The 27,085-nt window shown below is 47.9% G+C and overlaps 5 protein-coding genes and 1 non-coding gene across 6 annotated transcripts; 2 read left to right on the forward strand and 4 right to left on the reverse strand.

Moving 5' to 3' along the window:
* Positions 1-1,165: 1,165 nt before the first annotated feature.
* EDB82DRAFT_t172 lies at positions 1,166-1,288 on the forward strand. The gene has a single exon. It is a non-coding gene; the product is annotated as a tRNA-His (tRNA).
* Positions 1,289-3,278: 1,990 nt separating this feature from the next.
* Positions 3,279-6,193, reverse strand: EDB82DRAFT_526221 (armadillo-type protein; the record flags this gene model as incomplete). Its single annotated transcript, XM_065609151.1, has 4 exons — positions 3,279-3,622; positions 3,672-5,528; positions 5,592-5,718; positions 6,167-6,193. 4 exons carry the CDS (start codon positions 6,191-6,193, stop codon positions 3,279-3,281), a joined length of 2,355 nt encoding a protein of 784 aa, XP_065463789.1.
* Positions 6,194-11,625: 5,432 nt separating this feature from the next.
* On the forward strand, positions 11,626-12,857 carry EDB82DRAFT_210854 (uncharacterized protein). Its single transcript, XM_025726580.2, has 2 exons — positions 11,626-11,652; positions 11,976-12,857. The coding sequence occupies exon 2, from the start codon at positions 12,088-12,090 to the stop codon at positions 12,670-12,672; it is 585 nt and encodes a 194-aa protein (XP_025581132.1). The 5' UTR covers positions 11,626-11,652; positions 11,976-12,087; the 3' UTR covers positions 12,673-12,857.
* Positions 12,858-13,463: 606 nt separating this feature from the next.
* On the reverse strand, positions 13,464-14,742 carry EDB82DRAFT_503596 (uncharacterized protein). The gene is made up of 2 exons (XM_065608711.1): positions 13,578-14,742; positions 13,464-13,524 (listed from the first exon to the last, which is right to left on the reverse strand). The coding sequence occupies exon 1, from the start codon at positions 14,378-14,380 to the stop codon at positions 13,928-13,930; it is 453 nt and encodes a 150-aa protein (XP_065463790.1). The 5' UTR covers positions 14,381-14,742; the 3' UTR covers positions 13,464-13,524; positions 13,578-13,927.
* Positions 14,743-15,855: 1,113 nt separating this feature from the next.
* EDB82DRAFT_503599 (pH zinc finger transcription factor) lies at positions 15,856-18,479 on the reverse strand. The gene is made up of 3 exons (XM_025726582.2): positions 18,018-18,479; positions 17,767-17,970; positions 15,856-17,714 (listed from the first exon to the last, which is right to left on the reverse strand). Exons 1-3 carry the CDS (start codon positions 18,267-18,269, stop codon positions 16,251-16,253), a joined length of 1,920 nt encoding a protein of 639 aa, XP_025581134.1. The 5' UTR covers positions 18,270-18,479; the 3' UTR covers positions 15,856-16,250.
* Positions 18,480-23,102: 4,623 nt separating this feature from the next.
* EDB82DRAFT_546473 (putative Sin3 binding protein-domain-containing protein) lies at positions 23,103-25,594 on the reverse strand (the record flags this gene model as incomplete). The annotated part of the gene is made up of 5 exons (XM_025726584.2): positions 23,103-24,174; positions 24,360-24,403; positions 24,477-24,553; positions 24,741-24,877; positions 25,425-25,594. 5 exons carry the CDS (start codon positions 25,592-25,594, stop codon positions 23,103-23,105), a joined length of 1,500 nt encoding a protein of 499 aa, XP_025581136.2.
* Between the last annotated feature and the right edge of the window lie 1,491 nt (positions 25,595-27,085).

Consider the following 27,085-nt stretch of genomic DNA (forward strand, 5'->3'; position numbering starts at 1 on the left):
AGCCGCAGGGGTTAGAGGTAGCTACTAGGGATTCATCTCAACATCTACTTGTACAATTATAGAGTACTAGATAAGTAAGTGGTAAGGTGATTGACTCACAATAATTGCTCGGTCAACTACACCACCGCATCCTCAGAAAACAATATATTCACAAAGATACTCCTTGCTAAGAAACAACCAATAAGTAAACTTTAGTCTTGAGCCTTGCCAAAGATTCATATGCGGTGCCTGTTCCTTCACATTATCAACATGTGATCTCCCATTCGGCGGTATTTCCAGAATTTAGAATAGTCAAAACTCGAGTTTCATATACTGATACGCTCGATTTTGATGGAGGGGATGGAGATAACTGACCGCAAGAATCATCAAATCTGCCCACCTCTCCACATTCTGTGCCCCGCCACAGTTTGAAGATTGGTGAAGCCTCAGGGTAGCAAAAAAATTGGCCGCTGGAAGCATAAGAGACGAAATTAGTATGTCAGTTTATGCTCCTTAGACTATACTTTTTAGGCTACTTATTTTTATACCCTAATTTTTAGAACGCCAACTTTTCTGCTACCCAGTAGTGAGGCTCTGCGCTGAGCGTAAGGCGTGTGTGTGGGCGGCATTCCTCAAGACAAGCACCATGTTATCACACATACTAACTAGAGTCAAGGCTGAGAGGCTTGGGACAAGAGTAAAATTTTGGCTCTTCAACCGAAGTTTTACCAACCTTGATGAGATTGCAGAGCTTGAAAAGTTTTTTTAGAACGTTTAGTTCTGGCCTTTAGTGGTTCTACGTGGCCGATACAAACTTGCGACGGTCAAGACCCATCAGACCCTCGATGGCGTAGCAGGACAAAGAAAGAAGTGTATTCAAGAACCATTTGTTCACGCAATGTACCTAATGGATAAGTCTTGTGGTTGTGGTTACCTGGTTGAAGTGAATGGATGCAAGAATGTTGTTGTTTTGTGTCGTGCCGTCATAATTCTTTGCAGGGTTACAATCTTAATGAAATGAGACTGAATTGCAGCTGTAAATATACAGGATCGTTCTGAAAACGAGGAACGTGGTAAGGCTGCAATACATCAAATGGTTCTTTGTGAATTTCAAAGCATACTGCCCACTTTGACAGCTGCGTAATGCTCTGCTTATTACTTATACCGTGAGTAAAGACTAGCTTAAGCCCGTATGGCGTAATGGCTAACGCGTCTGACTGTGAGTACACGAAAATCATCGTTCGAATCTCCATACTAACTACCCAATTGTCTAATCAGAAGATTTCGGGTTCGAGTCCCGATATGGGCTTACGTTAGCAGCTACTAGTAGCATGCTACAGATTTTTTTTTTGCATTTTTGTTGATGGAGAAATCAACGTTTGAAGACTGTGTGCATGTGGTAGTCTTGATTTCGATTTGTGTGAGGCGGGGGCGGGCCGGGCCACCGAAGTTCAGCCGCCATTTCTATTTCCCAATATGGAAATGATTTACAAATACGTGCTGTGATTGGTCAAGCGACATTATCCCTCCACGTTCTTGTCTTCACCATCAATCATATGGGTCGGAAGATGAGGATACGTATGCGCATGGTTAAAACGAGACATGGAGTAGCAGGACATCTTAAAACAATCTACAGCCTCCAACTACTGAGACGTAAATTCTAAAAGCCAAAAGGCATTGCCCGTATGGCAGAGCACGATGCTCAGGATCCGACCCAGATGCATACACAACCGATGAGGGCTCACTTTTCAGATCTCGAGTTGTATCAAAGTTTGATCTTGTGAAACCAATGTCAGTATAAGAGGCTTGAATTCATTACTGGTGGTAAGTTCCAGATTGTGGAGAAGCTTGACATCAACCCATGCCCAAGGGGTGTCATGATGGCAAGGCATCAGGCTGAGACAAGACCGTTCGTTGGGTCCGGTACCTTGAGCCATTCTGGACAGTGATGAGCTGGTTGAGTGAATCTTGTGTTATATGTAATGATGCTTTGCTGCTGTTGAGACAGCAATGATGGCCTCTATGAAATGCGCGGCCCCTTCCAGTCGGCGTTATCCTGTACAGTATTCGGGCTTGTGGCCCTTCGCGCCAAAGGACTTGCAGCACTTTATGACATTCTTGTACCGTATGCCCTGTTTTGTAATAGTGCGCGCTATGGCTGTATTTTGTTTTGTCGCATCCCTCCACTTGATAGGGCCTGTCTTCGAAATCCACAGATGGGTGACGCTGGTAAAAGAGTAGTCATGATGAAGGTAATGATGAAAAGGCTTCGATTAGAGGTATATAGCTAGAGAAGGAATTTTCTTCTTATTGTATCGTTGTTTGCCCCCTTTCCAAGTTCAAAAAGTCTCCCGTATGTTCCAAGTTATATTTCACTGTCATATTGGCAAGATCGCGACTCGACAGCGTAATGCAAAATAGGCACATTCTTGTATCCATACCGACTTCAACTAGCAGTTACCATTGACTGTTTGTTATAAAAACTGCTTATTACTATCTTCGAGTCCAATTGTTATTACTCGCTACATCTACTCCTTCTCATCTTTATCTTCACTCTCACCAAAATTCCGCTCAAGCCCTGGCAGATTATCTGTAAAGACTCATTTGGTATTAACCCACTGGTTTAGATCCTTTATTTAATCAACTTGCATCTACACATCAGTCACTTAAATGCGATGCAACAAGTCATTACTAAAGACAAACAAGCTCTTTAATATCATATTTTACTACCGCTGCAGCGTTCAACCACATTATTGAGTGGCTGCTTTATCCGTTTTTTGTAGTTCGTATAGACCTTTTTCCAGACTGAACCATATTCCAGCCGGCACTGTCTTTCCACTTCCTTGCAATCATCCTGACCCCAGTATAAACCTGGACAAGCCAAATAAAACTAGACCATAGCAAAGAAAACAAAATTACAAAATACAAGAAAAAAGAAAGAAAGAAAAAAAAAACGAGCAAACCCCTGAAAACACCGAAACCCATTTGAACGCCTTTGCAGCCCCGCTTGAACGGGATTGTGTGGTAATTCCCTGCCCCGCTGTATGGTTGAGTCCCAGGTCGCTGTAAACATGTCCAGGTGAATACTCCTCCGCCCCTGCCCTCTGCTGTATTAGACACCTTGGGTGGTGGTATATATTCATGACCAGGTACCTGACCTGGTCCAAATCCATGCAGTACCCCAAGGAAGCTTTTGTGGTTATGTATCCTGAACCTTTCCGATCTATTTGTAACATAGGGTGCGAAGCAAGTGTGCATAAATGTGGGTGAATCCGTTATCGTCGTCCGTTAGTGGGCGTCTATGCATCATCATCTTCTCGAACCCGTGGGTTTGCCCCCGTGTTCTTCTTGTTGGTGTGAGGATCCTCGATGGTGCTCGCGTCAGCGCTTGGGAGACTGTCGCTCTGAGGACTGTTGGTTTCGTTGGTCAACACTGGAGTTGGCCCGGCTGAGTCAACTTCGACTTGAAGGTTACTCGCAAGCTTTGCCTCCTTGGCCTCCATCTTCTTGTCCTCCTCGAAAATCTTGTCAAGCTTTTCAAAAGACCTCCCGGTCGCCTTGAGGAGATCATACTGAACTATGATGTTCTCCTTGAATTGAGCTCGCTCCACGGTTCCCCATTTGAGGTGCTTGAGCAAACTCGCTATCTTGTGTTAGTTACATAATCGAAACAGACAGAAATAAATACTCACCAACCACATAGTTGCCAAACTGGTTTTTGAACATGTTTTCAAACGTTTGCTCAGAATCGTTAGCCGGGCAGAGTCGCTCGAGGATTCGAGTGCGCTGTTCATCTGTGCCGTACACGATGCATTTCTCGACCACGTGAGATGCAAGTTTGTGTTGGCAAAGAGTAAGTAGCCTAGTCATGACATGTTCATAAATGGGGTCCCGATCCTCTGGGCCTCTATTCTGAATGATGTGACCAGCAACATAGTTGCCCCACTGGTGGGTGACGAGTTCGTCCATCATAAGGCTAAGCTTTGCCACAAGCTTCTTCTTGTCGTCCTCCTCGGCGTATTCGAGCACCCGCTGCAGGATCCGGCAGCTGTATTGGTCTTCCGAGAGTTCTCTTGCATTCTCCTGGCAGGCTACAGTGATGAACTTGACATCCTTCGGAGGCATAGTTTGAACGAGTTTTTGGATGACGTGGTTTCCGGGCTCGGATTGCATTACCGCTTTGAGGACATCATAGCTGTGGATTTCGTCGAGAATTGTGGCAATGTGGCTGACCGGGCAGCATTCCACAATCTTCTGGAACACCCGGCAGCCAAACGCGTTCAGGGACAGTTCAACAATGTGACCTCTCACCGTCTCAACCACGCTCATCTTCTGGGCCATGCTACCATGTTCAATCAGCTTCTGACAAACGTAGTTGCCATAGAGATCCTTCATCAGACCAAGCATGTCCGGGCCAATCTCGAGGAACATTTTCTCCTTCTCGTCGCTCTTTGCAGTTGTCAATTTGAGTTGGATGAACCTTGATATTTCATTATCACCAGCTGCTATGACAACCCAGCCAAAGACAGCATCGATAGGGACGTATTTACTGGAGGCAATAATGGAACTGAGATGTATGCACCATGGGTGACGGATTGTCCCGGATGGATTGTGGTTTCGTTGTGCGTTTGCTGCATTCCCAAAACTGTTTCCCTGAAAGAGAGGAGGGATTGCTGCGGAGACCATGCTTTGAATAAACCCAGCGCCGTTGTATGTGCCATAAGGAGCATTTTGCGTGCCATATGGTCTGGAGAAGGCCGAATATTGAGATTGGCTTGACATACGACGGTTACTCTGATTCTCGAGTGGCTGAGAACCGGACTCTCTTGTGTTCCAGGTATTCTGGATGAACGTGTTGGCGCTGCCCTGATCCATACGAGCCGTTGTGGCAAGTTGATCATCTAGGAAAGGCCCGCTTGATAGGTCAGCACTGATGCTGAGGCTGTTTCTGCTGGCATGGTTTGTGGCGATGTTTTGGTTCCAGGTTTGAGAAGCAGGGTTGAGCTGGGACGAAGTGGTCCTGCTGGTCGGGAGATGATACGGATAGTGAGCAGGCTGTTGGTCTAGAACATGAGTATTGTTGAAGCTGAAAGCTTGCAGGTTCAAGGCCTGCGCTTGCTGCGGGTTCATAGCTTGCTGGCTCAACGCCTGCACTTGTTGGTTCAACGCCTGCACTTGCTGTTGGTTCAATCCCTGCGTTTGCTGGCTCAATGGATGTGTGTACCGCATTGCTGGTTGAGAGTGGATCGAACTGCTAGGAGTGTGTGAGGCACCATAGGACGGCTCCTGTCGAGAAGCTGAACCACCTGTCAAACCGCTTGGGAAACCATAGCTGTTCGAATTCCTCGAGTCCTGAGAGTTCCTCACAGCATGTTTCCTTGGGAAGTTTGTCAGGTTATCTGATGTTCGCATTGCACGAAAACTGTTGGTAAAGTCCGTGTCGTTGGTGTCAGCTCCGCTCGTTCTGTTGTTCGGGGATGAGCTGTGTGATGGTGAATTGGAAGTTGTGGGCCATGATGGGTAGGGAACGTTTGATCGGTCGCCGTTGTCTGGAGTTGGTAGTAAGCATTCATGTCCGCCTTTGACAGGATAGACAAACGATATCATCATACCTTGCGAGGGTAGGGCATAGCTGGTTGCCCAAATGTTGTCATTGCCTCCGCCAAAGGTAGATGGCGGGGGTTGCGATGGTGCGCCCATGTGATTCGGTTGACGGGTAGGCCGTCCAGGTGTAGCCCGCTAAGGAGGGAACAGTATTAATATTTGATAGTCAATGTAAGAATCGGGATGCTTTGATGCTGCGCGGATGATGTTTATGTTTGTACGGGGTTTGGTTTGGGGGTGCATAGGTAAGTCGAAGTAAGGGCCAACAAGACCATAGGCAGGTACGAAGAGGGAGGTAGGTATATTTTTTTGGTTGAAGTGCAAGTGCAGATTTGGGAAGGGGTGCACTAGACTAGTTTGACTCTGACGCATTTGGTTGAGACTTTCTAGTATAGCACACGAGCATCTCTGACGTCGCACTCCCTGTCCCGAACCTAGTCCAGGCAGGACAAGCGAAACGACAGGCCCTTGAAGCGAACCGACAGTGGAGGAGGGCATCACTAACTTAGTACCAGGTAGAGAGAGCCTTGCAGCGGGGTAGAGACAAACAGATACAACAGAAAAATGAAATTTGTCAACTTACGGACTCCCAAGGACGTTGTTGAGTCATGATGAGCGGATGCGAAAATTCAAAGAAAAAAAATTAGATACTCGCCGACGTTCGTCTGCAATTCCGTCTCCAGATATATGTGCTTGTCAATAGCCTGGGTTCGTGTGGAATATGTTTAGGAATGTTGCAAGATCCTGGACAATATGGAGTAATCTGTCCAGGGGCGCCAAAAGATGTACGGGTCGTTTCGTCCTTTGTGCTGATCGCTGATCGTATTGGAGTGTTTCCGAGCGATGCCCAGAGATGAGCCTGGTATTTATAGCCGTATATATTTTAGAAAGGTTAATATTGGCAATGACTTTCCTGTAGACACAAAAAGATTTGAAACTTTCTTGTCCAAGAGGTAAAATGAAGAGGACCACTCGTTAAAGTTTGTTTCTGTGGTGGTTTCTCTTGGTTTGTTTGTGCGGTGGTATTTTGTAAAGGTAATTATTCCTTTCTAAAAGGCAAAATATACGAAAATTAGATAAGAAACGAATAGATGAAGAGGAGAAAAACGGTTGATCGGTGAGATGTACTAGAGGGAACCAACGTGGATTAAAGATGAAAGGGAGCGGCCACCTACAGGTCGAATCAGGCGGGCATATGGTGCCTTTTCATAAGAAATGTAGGCTCCCGTGAGTGAGTCCTTTCTTTGCCTTGGGTTGTCCAGATGGAATCAAGGGCAAGGCCAACGTTGCACGCCGTCGTCGGAATGTGCGGGCCTGGCTTCAGTCGAGTTAGACGGAGCTGGTGAGATGTGAGAACGGCCCTTTGGTGTTTGTCCCTCCTTGAGGACAAGGGAGAGGGAGTCCTCGTGTGCGGTGAGTAGAGGAATGATGGGCGAGACAAGCGTATGTTTCCTGCTGTATGTGCCCTTTCCTTCTTACCTTTTCCTGCTCTGATACAAATCGTATTGGATGTGGAGTAGTAGCGTAGAAATATGCTTAAAGAGGGCTGTCAACAAGGGTATTGGTGAGCAGGGAGGACAGCTCTACATACGTACTTTACTTTCGCTATGGTTATGCTGGGGTTCAGAAGGGGTGTCACAGTTGAATAGCACTTCAATAGTGTATGAGTGGGATCTATTTAATACAATAGTCAGCTATCTGTAGCTGAAGCTGTTGTTTTATTTACGGGTTTGCCTGATACCTTGGGATATTTGACAAGTTGCGTTGTGAACGTCAGCTTGCAGGGGTCAAGATGTACAGGCTCAGAGACAGGGAACAAAGCGGTTCAAAATCTACAGATCCAGAGAAGGAAAATGCTGTCAATAAATAGTAGTCGTTCTCAAAAATACAGGAGAGTCTATCTTTGTCTATGGGTTTCCACAGTGTCCAGCTCAACAGAGTCAATCTTGGCCAATTCCCAATCAACGACATGTTATGGCATACACATCGCCTCAAGGCGACGCCGTTCTTCTTTCCAGTCGGTGTCATCTTGTGTAAGGTATTTGTGGAAGTTTTGGTAGTACACGATTGGATATGCCTTTAACAATTTACTAACTGGCAAAATATCAGTCGTTCATGGGACAAGTTCACCGTTGTGTCAACTTTCTTTGTTCATTGTTGAACCCGAAGCCGGGCTGCAACCGCACATGAACGGGCTTCAGTGTTTGGCTGGCCGGCCGCTATCTCTGTGTTGCCTCGCTACTTGGTACAATGAGGGGGGCTCGCATCTCCCGAATGTTGTACATACAGGCTGCTAGACTGGTTAGGACCAGTGACATCGAGATGAATCGTCTATATACAAGCTAGTAGCCCCGCCGTCTGTATCATGTCTTCGGTCCTTATATCAGCATTCAACTCAAATGTCGGTTTCTGGTCATTGATTTGACTTGTCTGATATTAAACAGATGGCAGTGCAAATCTTGTGCTGTACTATCTAAGGTTTGATACTGCTCAACTTCCAGCTGAGGAGCTTTCCAAGCCAAGGCGGGCGGCCCCTTCCTTGGCTAGACCCAGATCGTCCAGATGCCCATAACGCCAGTCCCAACAAAGTTAGGACTACTCATCACCCGCATAACCACATTCCCAAATCAGGGAGAGGCTTTGTGGTAGAGGACAACTTATCGTATCTTATCCTCATGAAGCTTCATGTATCTATCAACAATAACTCTTTCTGGGCAATAACTCATGAATTGTAGTGAGTATCTATGTGTGCGTGACCTCAAAGTCACACAACCATATAATTATCATCATCAAGAGCTCCATCCAAGCATAAGTCATATGACATAGGGTATACAGCAATGCGGTGAAGCCCATATCGAATTTCACGATAATTCGGCACCTCAACTAACCTGTCCAATAGCGAAAGAATAGGGGTCCATATCATATCTCTCCTTGGCCCCTTCAACTGTCAAACCCTGCTCGGTTCTGAAAACTCCAGGGTGAGAAAGCAATGACCATAGGTAACTTCGGCTTCTTGTCTCCTTTATTCCATCAACATTTGCATGACCCGCTGTTGACGGCAATTTACGATGCACGTCCCGTACTGTCTCAACACACTCAAAAAAGCAAAATGGTCCGAGAGAGAAAAATATTTGACAGGTCCCAATCACCCCGGGAGCAAAAGCTTATTGTAGAGTGATATATGCTTCCACCTGAATTTAGTGTTATCATAGCCCAAAAACTCCCCATTATGAGCGCAAACCATTCAGTAAATGTTGTCATGCAAGGACAGCACATCATTGCAAAACTCTGATCGCTGGATGCAAGGGAGAGTTTATGTCGAAGCAGGCGTGTGATGGCTTTTAAGTTGAGCTGAGCCACTGGAATTGGCCAATATCACCACGACACGCATATGTTGTCCGCCTGTTCACCGGATGCCGTATCCGTGTCGGCAAATACACTGCCAAAACACATATCTAGAGTTCAAGATAACTCTATTACCCACCTCACCTGTAGCCAGAATGTCGGTATGCCATGACATCAAGGTCCGAATGTTGATAACAATCCGATGTGGTCATTGCAATCTTCATATTGACAATTGACTTTTCTGTTGTGCTAGAATGTTTCATAGTGGGTTCTAGTTTCCTGGTGATGGCCTCAATATTGCATTCCGTCAATTAGACATACCTGGCTGGGCTCACAACTGTGTCCTACATTTGACCCAGCAACCATCCCTCTCAACAGAATATGAGAATTCAGATGATGGAAGACAGGTCAATGCGCCGTCCCCCAGCAGTGACAACCACGATATCCATGAAATCCTCCGTGCTGAAATCTCAGCCTTTATTATCTAGGCGATCCGGCTTTCAAATAATAAGAGATGTCGGTGGATCAATGCGGCTGAGGTCCTCAACTTGGTGGAGAGGGATAATCTGGCCTAACTGTGACAATAATATCCTAAATTAGGTGATAGTATCTGAACTAAGACTTCGGCACAACAGTCCCTATCTGACTATCACCGAAATTTCCAAGCGATTCATGATAATATGCAAACTCTGAACTATGTATGAACCAGTGAAACAAGTCCCAAGGAGCAACCTAGATAGCCTTGGGATCGAGAGGATTAGTCTAAGATGGCCTTGCGTGGATTATACATAGTAGTGAATGGACCAGCAGAGTCAAGCAGTGAGGCTGTCCAGGCGACTCAATTCCCAATCCTTGTTGGCCTTTTAAATGAATATTCGACTCTGGCATGAACTAAGACGCCATGTAACGAGTAATTGCATTGATTTATACTGAATCAACACAAATTTCTAGTCACCTCCCTTGAGAGAATGGATGTTTTCTCATGACACAAGGTAACGAGGTGACGTTGACATCAAAAGCATACTTTGGTTTGTTTACTTGAGTGCTTTTTGTTTAAGCAAAGAAAACTGGGATCAGGTTGGAGCATCCATGGCGTTGAATTCCGAGCTTCCGAACCAGAAGCCAGTCAAAGCTCTCTAGTGAAATGACAAGTGAGCGAGAAAGGAGAGCTGCCGCCTATATGTCTCCTGGCTGTATGAAATATCGCAAATAAAAAGCGCAGTTATTGGGGCCACCCTAAATGAAGCCGGAGAAGCTACTCAATACCAAGGAGACGAAATACAAGGAATGGCCGATTGCGTGCCCGTTCTGGCACCGAGCATGGGTCAAGCCTGTAATCAAAGACATGGACCGCTACTTTACCTTTTGCGATCATCTAGCCCAGTAATAGAATCAGCACACTTGATCGAACGCGTGTTCTTCATGCTTATGTCCGTGTCCATCCACAAAGCTCTGAATCAGCACGACAAAGGCACTCTTCCCTAGAGCGGCTATTATTGTACAACGTCTGAATAGCATCGTCACGCGCATCCGGCTGAGGCGTTTCGCTTTCATTCGAGGCAATCTGGGGTCTCATCCTTCAATTGCTTTTTCATCTTCGCAAGCGTCGTGGCGTTGGCTTAGCTTGTGCTTGGTCTTTGAGGCTTGTCCTTTTTTCTGTGACAACCGTTCGTACCTTGCATTGGCGTCGAATTTGGGTGGGTGAGTAGACCCATATGCTTGCCTTTGCCACACTCGTGTGAACATTAGGCCCTTTTCAGCGTGTTTAAGATGAGCACAGAGAAATCTGGTCCAATCCAAGCAGGACTGACTGGTCTTTATCGATAAAAGTTGTGTTGCAGTTGAGCCTGTCCTTTGTTGTTTTCTGCTCTCGTCCAGTCGAAGACTTGATCCATGGCTTGGCAGGGGAAGCGGGTATGGCAGTAACGGCCCCGACCAATGAAGCGCGCGCCTACAGGGACATGTGAGGTCGAGTGCAGCGAATCCTAGCGAGTATCCTGACTCTTTTGGAAAAGCCAAGTTGAATAACGGGTCAGCGGAAGGGGATGAGAAGAGAGGGGGAAGAATCTAGAGCCAACACTGCCTTCCATCTCATGCTCCTGCTCCTGTCCAGAGTGACATTGAACAGCTCTAGGTAAGTGGGACCCTAGCGACATGTCTTATTGGCTGTTTCTCTATAGCCGGCTGCGGTGAGGCCCCGCACACTCCTACCTTCACAAGGAAAGTGCCCCCAAACTCACCAAAGAAGGTGACCCAGCATCACCACCATCGGTTGGATTAGCGGCCAATTGCAGCGACTGTGCCCCTGGGAGAACCAAGGAAACAGTGGTCCTGGTGCCTGTCCAGCGTCTTTTGAGCGCCTAGTGCCCCTGTACCCTGGCACGGTCATTTCGCTCCCCTGTCGAGATGGCATGGAATGATCAACTCTCCCCCAGCTAAAACCGTTCATCCCTCTCCCGCTTTGTTTCTTTTTCTTTTCAACCCCAATCCTCGCGGGCCAATTTTGTGAATATCGTCTACGGCATCGTTTTGTAACTGTACATCTTGTTCTCAGCATTTTCTTGGATCTTCAGCTTCACTCTTTCAGCTGATATCCGTCCGGTCTTTCCAACCCCCTCTATCCCTTCGTTCTACCCACTATCTAGGCCCTCCACCAGCCACCTTGGTTTACGATATCCGCCAGGTATTCACCAAACGAACTATTGGCGATATCCTCTCCCTGGCGTACGTTTTTCTGTCCCATCTGACCCTCCACCTGCCACCTTGATTTCTCGAGTCCTGTCTGTTTGGTCTGTCATTGTCTGCAGCACGTCATGGTATATGGCATGCATTGAATTGGTGGGATCGCCGTGGCTTCGAATTAGCCAAACGTCAACCGTCAACTCTCGATGGGCTCTTCCGGCCATTGTACGGAATGGCGGTTGGCTACAATATTGGAGGCTGCGTTGCAGATGGACTTGACGACCGCCACAGCAGGACTGAATCGCTCTCGCCGGTGAAGGTGGCTCTTTTGCCGTGAAATGGTTCGCTAACATTGTGATGTATAGACGTAATCGGCCTGACATTCTTTCTCTCTATACACGGAGCATTCATCGTTATCGCCAACTCAGAACACTCGCTGCCGTACCACATAACATTAAAACTTAAACTTTATTCACGATGCCTTCAATTCTCAACCTTGTTACCCGATCCGATATGCCTGCGGATTCCAATGGCTCAGATGACAGCATGATCAACCTGATGCTTGGCCTTCTCGGCCTTGTCTTCCTCGGTCTTATTCTGGTTGCCATTCTGTTCCTTTTCCGCCGCGCTCGTCTTCAGAAGCAGGCTGCTGCCATCAAGTCTGAAGAGGACGGCCTACCTTCTTACTACGATAGCGACAGCAAGCGCTTTCCCAACCACCGCGGCCTTACCATCGAGACAACGCACAACGGTCGCTCCAGCGTTTTCGTTATCAACCAAGACGGTCGCCCTATGCTTGCCAACCCCAACTCTCCTCCCTACTCCCCCGACAACGTCCCAGAGATTCACATCACCTTCCCTGATGAGCAGGACGACCAAGGCCGACAGCAGAACGGCCGCGTGCTTGTTGTCCGTGTTGGCGACAACTCCGCTGTTGGCCTTGAGCCCATGAACGACGAGCAGCTCCCTGCCTACGAGAAGGAGGCCAAGGGTCAGTTCTACTCGATCGACATGGATCAGATCGGCGGTCTTAAGGAGAAGGACCGTACTCAATTCCAATAAAGAGATGCTTCCCACTTGTTGCTTCTCTTCTTTCCAACCGTCGCCGGCGATGCTTTTTCGACCCGTCTGGACGACTTTGTCACGACAAAGCTTTGAATACGATTCTTCTTTTTGGGAACTTTTTCTCACACAAAAACTAGCGAATTAACCCGCCTTTCATGGCTCGACCTTGCCATTCAGCAACCGGAGAGTCACGGCAATTTCATGACCCGTTACTATATACCCGTTTACGCTGCGGTCTAATTTTTCGCATTGCTACCTATCAGTGGCCATCCCTCCCCCATCATACTTTTGCATATCTCGATTTCCCTTTAGCCGACTTGCACAATTACTACAACGCTATCATGGTCCAAGGTCTGAGAGAAGGGCTTAATCAGTTATTGAAAAGAGTTGGAGAGGGGTGGTAGTGCACCCCGAGGAGAGGCCTTGGATCACTCTGGCAGTTGATGGATGCATGGGCCAAAGCAAAACACATTTAGCAATTCTTATATCTATTCTATGGGGTTGGGCCTTGGGGACACGACACATGGCGCACCTTGGAGTAGCAACCATCTATATCTATATCTATCTCTAACTACTCTAGTTGATAGTCCATAGTGTATAATTTCTTATCCTACCATGCTTTGACTTTCCGATGATACCACTAGTGACTGAGAGATGGCCAGGTACGGTGACGTTTCAAGGGATGTTGGCTTGGCTTTAGCCGCAAAGGTAGTAATGCGACATCAATACATTCGTAAGGTTGCCTTTTCCATCGAGCGTTTCAAAGACCAAGCCCCTTGATTGGTCGTCGTGTCTGGGGGATCCTCCAGCCTGGATCTTGGAATAGAAACATAGGAACATCCAAGTTTTGTAAGTCTACATACGTACCAAGCCATTAAGCTAATACCTATTTGGACTTGAAGCAATTTCAGTGTTTTCGTCGTCGCTACGGTGGACACAACATAAACTATGACAAAGTGTCGACATGGTCCGTTTAACATTCACTACACCAAACGGTACTCTGAACGATAGAGCAATGGGATATGATTGTTATTAACTGATAGTTATTTAATTCTTTTAGGATCTCTCGAGAGACTCTTATACTTTCTTCATTCCCGTCTCCTCAGAAATCATGCTCTGCTATCCCACCCATGAACCAAGTCCTCAAACGCATTATACCAATAAGTAAAGACGAAAAGCAAACGTTGCAAGCTGTCAAAGCACAACTATAGCGCCCCCGTCCGAGTCTCCCTTTCAACGAATTGTGTGTAATCTAGTTTCCGGTTTGCTGCGCACCCACGGTCGTCGTTAAAGTCGGCGCGCCAACAGGGCACATCACCTTAGGACACACACATGTGTTGTCAGCGCCCTCGGGGCGCACCTCGCAGACGATAGCTTGGTCAGCCAAGCTACAGCAGCAGCAGGGTGGTTGAGTAGGAGCAGTCGTAGCAGGTTTCTTGTCTTCCTGTCGCTTGACAACGGTGGCTGTGGGAGTGGTTGTAGGAGTAGCGGTAGCTGTAGCTGTAGCTGTAGCAGGCCAGTAGGTGGGAGCGTTGACCGGGCACATGACAGCAGCGCAGATGCAGTCTTCGGGCTTGACGTTCTTTTCGCAGACAAAGGCGGGTTGGGAGATATCGCAGCAGCAGCAGTCTTTTGTCTGTTCTTGAGCAGGCGCTGCGAGGGCGACACTGCTGAGGAGGAGAGCGGCGGCAGCGAAGAAGCGCATGATGAAAGGTTGTTCGATGGAGGATTTTTGTCTTTCTGAAGAAAACTCTCGAGGTAAAGAGTTGTTTATACTGAGGGTGGGAATGAGAAGGAAGAGAGTGTATATGTGACAGTGTAAGTGAAGAGAGTGCGTGAACAATGGTCTTTGTTTGCTCGTGAATCACCAAGAGAAACTAGGAGAACAAGTAGGATAGGACAGTGATATAAAGAAATTACCCTCTCACCTCAGTCGAGCAATAAGGTTCTTAAGTACAGAGGTACTTTTAGAACAAAACAAAAACCGGGCAACAGTGACGGGCTGATGAAACGGTCCTGTCCCTTCCCTGGTCGGTGATCAATTTACTTCGGGAAACTGCATCTCTGACAATCGTAATAAACCCAGTCAAATCCTAAATCCTTCGTTCTGAGAAACATCCCACACGGCACAGATGAGCATACTCGATGATATCAAAGCGCTCTTGGCAGATTGCAGGATTGGGAGGGTCAGCCATCTGGTGAAACTAACTTTCTCTTAATCCTCAACGCCAAAGCTTACTGTTTACCTTAAAGTGAAGAACTACGGCCGAGGTTGTTATCTATATGAGACTTTCTGTTCTTTCTTTAGCAGACTCTAAATGCTCTGTGCGTTGATCTCCTCATCATTTATTTCACCCGGATTGTTTCAGATGCTACGCTCTGGGCAGACGTTGCAGTTCCAGCTAACTAATTTAGTCGCTGACGACGAAGAAAACATCAATGAGAAAAGTCGATGTGCCGTTGCTCTTCAGGCTGTAGTGAAGTTTAAGCTTTGATACACAGTTACATTGGCGAAGGATGCAATTTACAATCGGTTCAACGGTTAGGCACAACTTCCGACGGGCCGTTGTAAACGAAATAACATTGTTGTACTCCTTTTCCCACACACTCAGGTTAACTATGTCTATGAAACAAGCGACATCACGAGATAGGCTACAACACCATAAGCAAAACATGACAGGCACAATCCAAAAACGATACTATGCAATATGCCCATATACAAGAAACTGCTATGCATCATAGATCGGTAGTACAGCCTGGCCTTTCCCAGTGTTGTCTTGTTTCTTGGGCGGGCGGCCTCGAGAAAGATCGGCAGCGCATGCCCCTGCTATTGAGTTAGCTACGTGCTGTGACAAGGAATCTAGAGATCGCTGCTTCAGCTTCAGCCTCAGGGAGCACGGGACTCTAGATACAGCGATCGTCTGGTGCTGGAGCGAACGGGGCTGTCGTTCGGAGAAAACTTGTTAGTCTTGTTTATTTGGTCTAGGAGTGCGTATGCATGCAGGTACACTGCGTCATATTCTTTGACTACTCGTATGACGAGCGATGCAATGCTCATAGCGTTTACAACCCGAATAAGTGGGTGTGTTGGCAATGCTTCATTCAAATTAAGTGGTCAGAAGTGACAACAGGGACATAATCAAGATACACGACAGTCAAATTGTTCTCGGAACACGAAAGATGATTCAATAACATTTTGAATTTGTGCCTCGTGGATAACTGAGATCCTAGCTATCGTAACTTAAACCCTGACCACCTTTTCCCTATATTTCATAACCCGTCAAAGATTGACAACATGAGTGTGTCCGACAATTGCCGGTAACAGAAGAAACAGCCGTGATAAAAAGAAGAAAAAAACAAGCCTTTGAACCATTGTTCGTGAAAATGAACCTGTTCTCTGACCCGACAAGAATAAACCAGTACTTGGTTTTCAAGAAACCTCTTGGTCAAACAGTATATCGACCCGAGAGAACCGCATGAAAAACATGATACGCTGCATCGCCCCGATGCAACAGACAACGAAGGATGAATATAGTACACATAAAGCAAAGCAAGCAGCTAAATAGATGGGAAATCTAAGAGCCAGGCATGCGAAGAATGGGGTACAACGAGGATCCCTCGCGAGGGGTACCGAGATCTCGGCTTTGAGGCTGAGGGCTCTTGGGGTCGACGTCCATAGCGTCAGCGTGGCTTGGTCGCCGGGCCTCATTCTCGTCCAGAAACTCCTTGCGCTCGAGACGACCGCGGACGTACTCACGGAGCGTCTCGATGACACGCATGTTCTCGAGCCAGCGGTCATACTGCTCCTCGCGTTCGCGTGTAGCATCGCTGACATCAGACTCTGAAGAGGGAGAGCCAACGGAGAGAGCAGACTCGCTAGCCTTGGGAGTAGAGGCACCGCTTGTATCCTCACGAGGCAGGGGCAGAGGACCGCGAGCCCGCTGAAGCATACCTCCAGAGTAGCGGCGACGCTCACTGCCATCAAAGCTAGGGCCGAGAGTGGTTGTGGCAGAGTGGCCGAAACCCTGGCTAACAGCAGGAAGGCTTGTAGGGAGAGTGGGGTACATGACTGAGGCTGTTGAGCCGTGTCTGGAGTCAGGAGACATAGCTGAGGATGATGGGCTTGGTGAGTGGCCAGAAGTGTAGGACATGGAGCTGGAGGGTGGTGTAACAGCAGGAGTGCCAGTAGAGGAGATGGCTGTCAGAGGCGAAGCCATGCTAGCTGCAGACACGGGATGGTAACCATCGGCCGCAACGTGCATGCCAGTGGGGGATCTGTGTGCGGTAGGAGGCGAAGGAGTGTTGCGATAACCGTTGTAGCCACCTTCAGTGTGGTGGATGTGGACGCCGGCAGTGGCATGGCTGGCGTTCTCGTAGATTGTGTCTTGCATCTGGCCGAGGATGGTATCAATGTGGATGAGGTCTTTCTGGGTGCGAGCGCTGGGCATAGGCAGGTAGTATTGCTGGGCCAAGGGGTTCTGACCAGGCGATGGGCCGGCGTGAACAGGAGCTGGGGCGTGTTGGGGCATGTACTGCTCAGTAGCAGCCATAGGGCCGTTGGGGACGGACAGGTTGCCGTGAAGGGGCATCAACGAGCGGCCAATCTGAGCATAGGACGAAGGGTCAATCTGGCGGCGCTTGGCGCTGCCGAAGAAGTCATCAACCATATCGTAGGCGCGCTTACGATCATAACCACCGGCGGCGGCAGTATAGCCAAGATGCTCGGTACGGGCGTTATTGATAGGCGGTTGGTTGAAGTAAAGACCATAGTTGGTAGAAGGCTGAGGAGCATAGTAACCACCGCTGGGATGGGCCTGGTGGTGTCCAAAGGCAGCTGGGTTAGTTCGCATCTGGCCGGTGTGGTCATAGTAGCTGGAAGGTCCTGGAGGCGAATTAGCCTCGAGTGAAGAAAATCCGGATGCCCACAGCCGTGGACTGGAATCGTGTAGAGACATACCCTTGGGAGCCTGTGGCCTGTAGTTGAGTCCTCCTTGGGGATCCTGGTTTGACCGGACGAGCACAGAGTCATCGGCGTGAGTCTGTTTTGGGTGAGTTTGAGAATTACACGGTGGATGAGATGGGTTTTCTTACCTTGACATGCTTCTTCAAGTCCTGGGGACGCTTGAAAGACTTGCCACAGAACTCACACTTGTGAGGCTTCAGAGGAACGTGAACACGGATGTGAGAAGTGATGTGATCACGCTTGACAGTGGTAGTTCGGCATGAGTTCCATTGGCAAGTCAAGTTAAGGTTGTTTGTGCTCTTGCGGCCAACATGGCGCTCACAGATGTGCTCCTATTAAAGGTCAGTTTTGATTCATTCTTGCGCTCATGATTGCTTACGTAGAGAGCCTCGGGAGCTGGGAACTTTTGGTTGCAAGCGTTCCATCGGCAGATAAGGTTGTCATCGTTTGATGTTGATGCACCGCTGCTGCCTTGCGAGGTGTTGGAGGAAGAGCTGGGTGCAGGAGTCACAGACTTGGAGTCGTTGCTAGCACTGCCAGATGTAGACTCTCCTGGTGGTGTCTGTTGTTGCTGTTGTTGTTGTTGCTGCTGCGGAAGCTGAGGCTTCTGCTCAGGGACTGGAGGAGACATGATGGGCGGGAATATGTGATATCTGGTGAAGCCAGGAGCGCTTATGCCCGGTGGCGAGTTAAAAGACTGACTGGCTGAGACTAGTCAGGCAGGTACGGCAGGGCTGGACTCGTCTCTGCAGATAAGAATCAACTAAACTTGCAACGAAAGAAGCAAGACAAAAGTTGATTGATATAGATTGAATGAAATGAGAGAGATGTTCAAAGAAGAATTCACTTTGATAAAAGAGCTACGGGGGAATGCGCTCCCTTTACATTTACGCAAAAGACTGGGCAAGAGGATGAGAACGAGCGGAAAGTCTTGGCGGTCTTGGCGATAATGACAATGTACCTATGGCGGAAAGGTACGCGATTTGTTACAATGATAGCTAAAGGATTTAAGTACATCTAACCCGATATACTCCTTCTCTACAGCGGAGGGAACGGTGCCAAGACCGCCAAGTCTTGGCAGTCTGGGCACTGCCCCTCATCGCGTCGCTTCTATTGGTCTTGGCTGTATTGGGCCTCACACAAGCTGGCCACCTACTGCGTCAAGTGTTTTGTCGCTCGTCACCTGAGCCATGGGGGCACTTCGGCTTCTGACCTGACACCCTTTCTGGTCACCTCACATTACTTGATTTTACTGCAAGAAATATCAGACGGGTTTTCGGTTTCAAGGGGGTTCAGGTAAGTCTAATGCGCATCAACAACAATCCATTCTGCTGCATGCAGAAAGTGGCTGATGAGTGATTGATAACAAACAGAAAGAAAAAAGGACAGGGAAAGTTTCGGATCTATCGGGGAATCATTTAGACCCGAAGGTAGTAGACAAGGCAAGGAAGGGATTGTCAATACTGTATCCGTCAGGTAGTCAGCTAACAAAAGTGGTGATCATTTCTGCCGGAATAGGTCAGGTTCTGTTTATTTCCAGGTTATTGATTGTCAGTTGGGGAGTTGCTTTTTACTTTCCATGGCTTGGCCGACGCCGAGACCAAATTAAGCACGCAAGTTTAATTGAGCAATAGAGAGTAGAGAAAGTCATGAATAAGGAGTTGGAAACGTTATTAGTCAACTGTCCTGGTTGTTGGTTGCACTGTCATTTCACTGATTTACAAACGAGATAACCAATTAGAACCACCAAATCAATACCTGGTCCGCTAGTGACGTTAAGCCAAGCCGGGCACCTACACAACTCAAGCTTTCCCTTTTTTCTCCGTGCATTTTCCCATTCTCCGCAAAGACTCGTCACCTTCTTTCATTTGTTCTTGTCGCCCAGACTTTTCCTTTGCCAAGCCCAAGTCCCAACTGCCCCAATCTTAATCGAGGCTGCCAAGAAGACTTGGCGTCTCCGAAAACTCCATCAGCCAAGCCTCCAAATGCTTCTTGTTTTTCTTGGCTTGCCAAGCATCAGGAAAAAGAGCCAAGCCCACGTTTTCCCCTTGTTAATGAATTCCTTATTTCAATTATGCTTCTTTTTGCCTAAACTTTGCAGTACAAGTGCAACCATCAAGATAAACTTTACTGTGACGTTCTCCTTCAAAACACTACTGGAAGATCACTATATCAGTCAGTAGTAATTAGTATTAAGTGCCACTATAAATGCGACAAAAGTTCACCTCATGGGTATCTGACCTGCATGCGGATCATCACTTTCCTGACAATTATTATTGATAACGTACCCCATATTTACACGCACGTTCAACAAAACAGTATCATATGCGACCGTTATTGTCCGACGCCACGAATTTCGTCCAGTCAACATACAGCATGCAAATATATATGCTGAACAAGCCGCAAACTTGATACTGATCCCATCTATCCATGCCTATCTTCCAAGATAGCCTCCCGTCTTTGCTAGACGCGCCGAGAAAGATATGCACTCCGAGGATATCGTTGCCGCAACGGGCCTTGCAGCTAACGATTTATACCGTCCTGTCAGGCTGTGCAGCGCGGTATAATGCCCAGATAATAGTTGAAGAATAAAACCGGTAAGTGTCCGAGGCTGCATCATATTATCACACAGACAAGGCAGGCGGTTGCACTGAGTTGCCATCTAGGAAACCACCACACACTGTTGTACAACATCAACATCGGCTCTACGGATATCACACTATCAGATAACTGCTCAACACATCAGCCAAGCAAACATCCATTATCAATAACCCCCCTTTCCCCTCTCTAGCTCCTCCTGCCCTGTTAATCCTCTACCCCAGGCCAAGAATCATGATACAATACCTTCCAGCCAAGCAAAGCCAAGCAACCGCCCAGAAAGCCAAGAACCCCACTCCTCTCTACGCCAAGGTCTTGGAGATGACGACAAACGTGGCAGTGCAAGGCCAAGCAGTGCTTGTCTTGTGATGGTAGAGGAGTTATGCCCAGAGTTCTTCTTACAGTAATATTGTTTGCTGGGCTGGGTCTTGTGGACAATGTCTATGGCTCTCAAGCTTTGCAGCCAAGACCGCCGAGCCTTGATAGCCAAGTCCTCGTACGATTGGGGCCCGCGGGAACTTGGAGAACAGCGGCTATTGTCAATGCTTGTCGCCTTGGCATGATGGCATTTCCTTGCGATCGATGGAAACGAATCCGACTGGTGAGATGGATCGCTGGATGAAAGAAAACATTAGCAGCCTTTGCCGTCTTCCCGTTGATTATCAGCCAATGTATATGCACAAAGTTGTATTCTGTTACGAGAAAACCCTCCCTTGCGATGGTAAATGTAAGGAGTACGACATGTCAGGTCGAGGCAGAATGGGACGTATTTACATCGGTACATACGTTCTTTCGTCAGAGTGATCAAGTGATTAATCAAAGAGGCGATGATCATGGTCTCGGACACGTTGTTATTATATGGTGCATCTTCAAAGCAAAGGGCAGCAACCATAGCAGTATATCCCCACAAGTTTCGACTGCATACACGGCTTCAAGAAACAAGCGAGAACGGGCCAAAGTTATGGGATCTTGTGTCCCGGTTCTAAAGAAGTCCGCGGGTTCTAAGAAGCTGCAACGACCCCTACTAATGATACAGAGTTATCTTAACGTTTGGAGGCATTCCCAGGGATCTTGGAATCGATAACCACTGCTATGTATGCTCATGGAGAGGCTTTTCCTGACACCAGAGCTTGGAGCTTCAGGGTTATCATTCACACTGCAGGGTATACACACTCTCAATTCCCCGTGCCAAGTTGCATACCGGTAGCGTCCAGAAGAACCCGAAAGAATAGGCGAACTTGGTCTTAGGTCTCCATTTACTATGGCATGTTCTTACGGACGATTCTACTCTCAAAGCTTTGGCTTCATTTAAACATCTTGCACTCCTATATGAACTCCCTGACCTTCTTATAGTGCTAAGGCATACCAAGATACGCCACAACAAAAACGAAGCAGTGGGTTTAAGGATAAGATTATACAAATGAATAAAGTAAAGCGAAAATAAGAGAGTTATTAGTACATTTGATAAGATTAAGCATCATACCTATTCAGCATGATGTATATCACGTGACGACGATCGGATGACTTCACTTCTCCTCAATTACTTAATGCGAATGCAAACTCTGTCAGTTCAAATTCGATTTACTTTCAGTTGTGCAAAAATGAAACACCACTGGTGAATATCTTGAACTATGGTTTCCAATCAGAGGCCCTTGATTGTCTTTACATGACATCGTCAAATGCTTGTTTCACTTCAGTTTCTCTCAACACCAACAAAAGTACTTCCCAACCGATTTTGAGACTCATGCACCATTCTCAACCGAATCACACCGACAACCTCGCTCGTTCTTCACAACGTTCACGCAATCAATATTGTTAACATTTTTGTTGGCAGGAAAAGATTCAAGATTCCATTGACAAAGCTTGCAAAGCTTTGTGTGTACTAATGACCGGAAGCTATGTAAATCCCCTCGCTGGCCAAATATGATTTTACTCCTTTTTTCAGTCTTTGTGCCCTCGGCAAACAAAAGACGAGGGCGAGCATATAGTGTTCGAGCCCAATCAGTTCCAAGCATGATATTCATATCCCATTCAGGTGCCAAAGGGTCCATCCAAGATGACTTGTTCGACCCTTTTCCTCCTCTCTATCTGATGTTGATGCGTACCCTCCCCGCCTCAAATGCCCATGAAAAAAGTTGATTAAACAAAGAATCGAGAAGGTTGCAAAACGAGGCACAAAAAATTTGGCTGCAACTACCCACAACAAATGGTATAAAAATAATCGTCGTCATGATCCTCCTGTTGAAGCGGTAAGATCCGGTTATGTATGTTGCAAAAGCCAAAAAACTTGGGCTGACTGGGTATTGTAAAAAAAACAAATACCCCAAGGAGACGACTCAACATCGGAGACCAGCCCTCCCCATCAAGGGTGTTGTCGTGTCGCTCAGGAACCAAAGCTCCCGGCATAAGTATGCGCCTTGGGGCTAGAAACGAAAGCCCCCATGGAGCGACAGGAATTCAAGTGACAGAAGGCAAAGCTTCGACGACTTGTGTCCCCCTCAATAAAAAGAAATAAACCCGAGTATTGAAGAACTCCAGTGATACACATCCGAAAAGTTTCGGTTTGTGTATATCTTGGGAGTGTTGCCCGCCTGCTGACCTTTCGCAGTCGACGACGATGATCTGTCTTGTGGACCAGATACCGCCGAGTACCAAGACGCCAAAAAACCGAGCCCATATTAAGAGAGCGTATAGCCCGAACAAAAACGTGAAGCCGTGTCATCGTGAGAGAAATAATGATCCAGAGGTCGCCGCCTCGGTCAGGGATGTGGGCCGACACGACCTCCCTTGAGCCAACCAGCCCCAAAACGATTGCTTTCGAAAATGCCGAAAGCCAAAAAAAAAACGCCTTTGATGCAGAAAAATATTATACAGCACCGAGCTGCAGAAGAGCCTCAACGGCTTCCCGCTCCTGTGCGCCAGAGGGACCCGCAAACGCCGAGAAGTCGATGTTAAAGGGTTGCGGTGTGCGTGCCATGCCGGAGCTGGCGGAGAACGAACGAAGCGCACCGGGTGCATAAGCCGAAGAGGATCGGAAGCCTTGCTCAATCTGAGCCGCTGCCGGGTTGGGGTAGGATTCTGCTCGGAGAGCAGCAGCTCCCATTGTGGCCCAATCCTCATCATCAGTCGCATCCTCAGGGTCGTCGTTCATGACGACATCATCATCAGGAGCTTCAGAGCACGAAGCGGACCCGGATCCGTCCATGGACATTTTATCGGCTTCATGCTCCATCATGTAAATTTCGTGGTCCTCATGGGAAAACTGAACAGAATCCCCATTGCTTGATGCAGTGCTTTGTCGGTAGCGGCCTTGACCCCGACCGCCATTCTTGTTGATAGGAATACCGGCCCCATAAGAAGATGGAGGAGTACCTTGTCGGTGTCGAGATGGCTCCCCTCGCTTACGAGCATCCCAGCGGCCCCATCCCACCTTTTCAAATTCCACCTCCCCGTTCAGTCCACCGCCTTCTCCTCCTCGACCTTCCAAAGCTCCCACGACTAGTCTCCGCGCCTTTGTTGGAGGGATTCCCGAGAATCCGGGTACCGAAGTGGTTAGGTAACCCATAATATGACGGATAGCCAAGGGACCATGACTGAGCAGGATCTCTGGCAAGTGGTATTTGGCGAGGAGAGAGCCAGTAATGGCACCCGAGGCCTCGAGGGCTGGCGAGATCGATCGTCGTCGATCCGAAGGCTCGTGAAGGTCCAGGTCTGAGTCGATAGGCTCAAGCTTGGCCTTCTGGAGCTGCGCCTTAAGCCCGTGAGGCGGCAGGTTGGGAGAGATGGAGTTGGGGGGAGTAGGGAGGGGTTGTTGAGAGCGTGTCACAGTCGCAGGGACGCCTCGGGCCGCTACAACAGCTAAGTTGTCTCGGCTCAAGGAGGCCTGGGAGATATCACGAGCAGCCGCTGCCATGGTAGCCATGATTACCGATGTCGGTCTTATTGGTATGCGCTTCTGAAAGAACGAGTCTGCGAATGGAAAAATATGGTTAGCGATTTTGATCTTGAGAAAGGTCTGTATTTCGCGACGCGAGTTTCGTCATGCAGTGCTTGACGAGGCGATATGAGAATCGTGGTTGAGTCACAATAGGGTGTCGCGCTGCATCAGATGTGCGGTACGTACCTATTCAGAAGCCGGATGTAAGGAGGGCTGGCAATACAAAGTTGCTGGCACAAATATGGCGATAGTATGGCAGGCCTGGGCAGAGCTGGCGCGATGATCTGGACTGTGACAAGAGACTCTAATACGAATCTTGATGTTCCTTTGGTGTTGTTGTTGGTGTTTGGGGAGAGAAAGGAACCGGACAGGAGGGAAACCTGGAAGGATATATGACCACCACCAACTTACAACAAGCCAAGGGCAGGTGAACCCAACCCGTGTGAGGTGTGAGTCGTACCTACCTAGCCAACCCAGCCAGGTAATAGGTACGTACTCGATCGGACTTGCACTTGTATTGGCGGTATGGTATTGTATCGCCAAAGCAGCACCTACTCTCGCACGCACCTGTTGTAGGGCGGTGCTGTTCGTGTGTGTGCATTTGCTGAGCGATAGGCGCAGAATACCAGGGGGCGAATGTTGTAAGCAACAGTCGGGTGGGAGTGTACCGTAAGAGTGAAAGGATGCCGGGTGCAAATTTGGCACTATCAGGTGTAGACACTTACTTCCATGGTTACTACAAACACACCTTCCAAACACCACCAAGTTCAGCCCAAAACGGGCCAGGCGTCAATTACTGGGTGTCACCCCCATGTTTCGTTGGAGTGCAAACTGTGGCTGTTCAGCCAGCAGCTGATAAGGTTGATAGGGGAATGATACTTAATTGATACTGTAGGCAGCGAAGTGATAACTTGTTTCTACCACATTTGAGACAACCATCCCAAACCATAGCGAGATGGAAGAACCCTAGAACCCAACAAACTCACCTCCCTCCCTCTCAATCTGCAGTGTATGCACCCATCCATGCTTGTACGCCTTCTTTCAGATTCCACCGCACTTCTTTTCTTTCTTCCATGCTAAATACACAATTAAAAGTGGTCCTTTTCTTTGTTTTTTGCTTCGCTGGCCCTTGTTGAAATTGTTTTGTGTTATTCTCATTTGATTCCAATTCCCAAGAAGCTGGTAGTCTAGGGAGACGAGAGGATCCGGGCCATAGCGGTAAACGGGGAAGCGAGCCGGACAAGGTCAAACGAGATGGGACTGCCGTTTGACACCCCAGCAGGCTCCAGCAGGACTCCAGCTTGGTTCAGCGCAGCGTCCACGATCTGGCTCGGGCGCCTCGCTATTGACTCTCTTTCCAGAGTTCCGCGGGTGGTTCTATTCCATATAGAGTCGTCAGGCTGCTTTACATTAGCATGCATGCCGTTCAAGTGTCGGCTCAACTTCCGGTTCACAAAAGACGGTATTCTTTCTATTACTCCATCAACTAGTAATAGCGGACGAAAAGTAAACAGCTCTGATCAAAGACAGCCCAGGGTCCGGGTCCGGCTCCAGTCTTCTGCTCTAGTTCCTGATGCCAGACGGTTACGGTGTACTTATACACAAGAATAAAAAAGCTACACCGCGATCTGCCAGTTAGTCCATCATGTGCGGCAGCTTGAAAGGTCAATGGAGCCTGAACGTTTGAAGCGGAGGGAGTCGGGGCATTTAGGCCTTCCAAAGATCCGGGACGGCGCGTCCAACTAACACGGTACCAGTATCGATCGTCATCGTACTGTACAGTATAGTACTGTGCTTCAGCTTGAAGCAGTTGAGCGACAGAGCTCGTGTCAGCGATGGCTGGCTCTGATCTCTTGTCCCAGTCTCCAATTTTCACATAGTCTGGGGATTAATTACCTTGTTAGTCGCTTCTTTGTCACTATCCTGGTGTCACTTTTAGCGCGTAGGATATTTAGCACCATATTCTCTTTCGGCCAACACCTTGAGCCCCGTGGTCCAGGAGATTGGGGTAAGGTTGTTGGAGTTTAATGCGTGGCTGTTGGCGATTCAACAACCTTAACCAGATGAAAATGACCAGCATTCCATCCACTTATCGCAATCACAAGAAAGGAGAGACCAAAAACTATGCCAGCTGTGTGAAATTGATGGTTGATTCATCGAAATGATGACTCAACTGAAAAACAAAGTCATCGTCGTCATTGTATCCGGCTTCTTGCTCGAAAACGTGGTCGTCATGACATGCATCTCAGGGACATCCATGGAACCAACGCGGATCGTTTATAATACCTGCATTCACCCGTCTCATGCAAGAATAATGCAGGCACATTCAACTATGAGCTAGCCATGAAATCATGCAATTCTTTATGTCCATGATCGTTCTTTGTATGGCTTTCTTTGACTCCTTACCCAGAAATCAGCGGACCCATTTCGCTTTCATCGACAGGGGTAAGGGGTCCCTCCTTGACTGGGAATATCAGAGTCATGGCCAGCTTCTGATCCGCCAGTAACGGCCCAATCTCCAGCATCATGCCCTAATTTCGTCCGGCTTGTTATTAGCGAGCCCTTGGTCCTTTGGAAAGGAGACTTGAGAGCAAGGAATGGAATCAAAATTCTCGAAAAATCATATTGTGCGTACCTGCGTGTTCAAACCCTCTATTCGCGAGTGTGTAGGGCTAGAAGCATGTACAGGCACACACCCGACAAACTCAAGCCTCCCGTCCCAACTGTGGCATCCCGTGTTGTATCGCGATGGGGGCGTGTAGCTATAAAGCATATTCAAGTCATGGGCACACTTTTTGTTCCCGTTATACCGTTTTTTGACGATTTGCTCATACAGTTCAATCTTTGGCTTGGCCTTGGTGTAATCGCTTCATATCAAGTCATGGTCCTCTTGTGACCTGGCAGGCGTTGTT

Source organism: Fusarium venenatum, assembly GCF_020744135.1.
Source record: "Fusarium venenatum strain MPI-CAGE-CH-0201 chromosome Unknown EDB82scaffold_3, whole genome shotgun sequence".
In the NCBI taxonomy this organism is placed as follows: Eukaryota; Fungi; Ascomycota; class Sordariomycetes; order Hypocreales; family Nectriaceae; genus Fusarium; species Fusarium venenatum.

Coding starts and splice junctions, on each gene's coding strand:
- EDB82DRAFT_210854 (XM_025726580.2), top strand. CDS start 12,088: ATGCCTTCAATTCTCAACCTTGTTACCCGATCCGATATGCCTGCGGAT.
- EDB82DRAFT_503596 (XM_065608711.1), bottom strand. CDS start 14,380: ATGCGCTTCTTCGCTGCCGCCGCTCTCCTCCTCAGCAGTGTCGCCCTC.
- EDB82DRAFT_503599 (XM_025726582.2), bottom strand. CDS start 18,269: ATGTCTCCTCCAGTCCCTGAGCAGAAGCCTCAGCTTCCGCAGCAGCAA. Junction 17,971..18,017: donor CAGCTCCCGAGGCTCTCTAC/GTAAGCAATCAT, acceptor GACCTTTAATAG/GAGCACATCTGTGAGCGCCA. Junction 17,715..17,766: donor ACTTGAAGAAGCATGTCAAG/GTAAGAAAACCC, acceptor CACCCAAAACAG/ACTCACGCCGATGACTCTGT.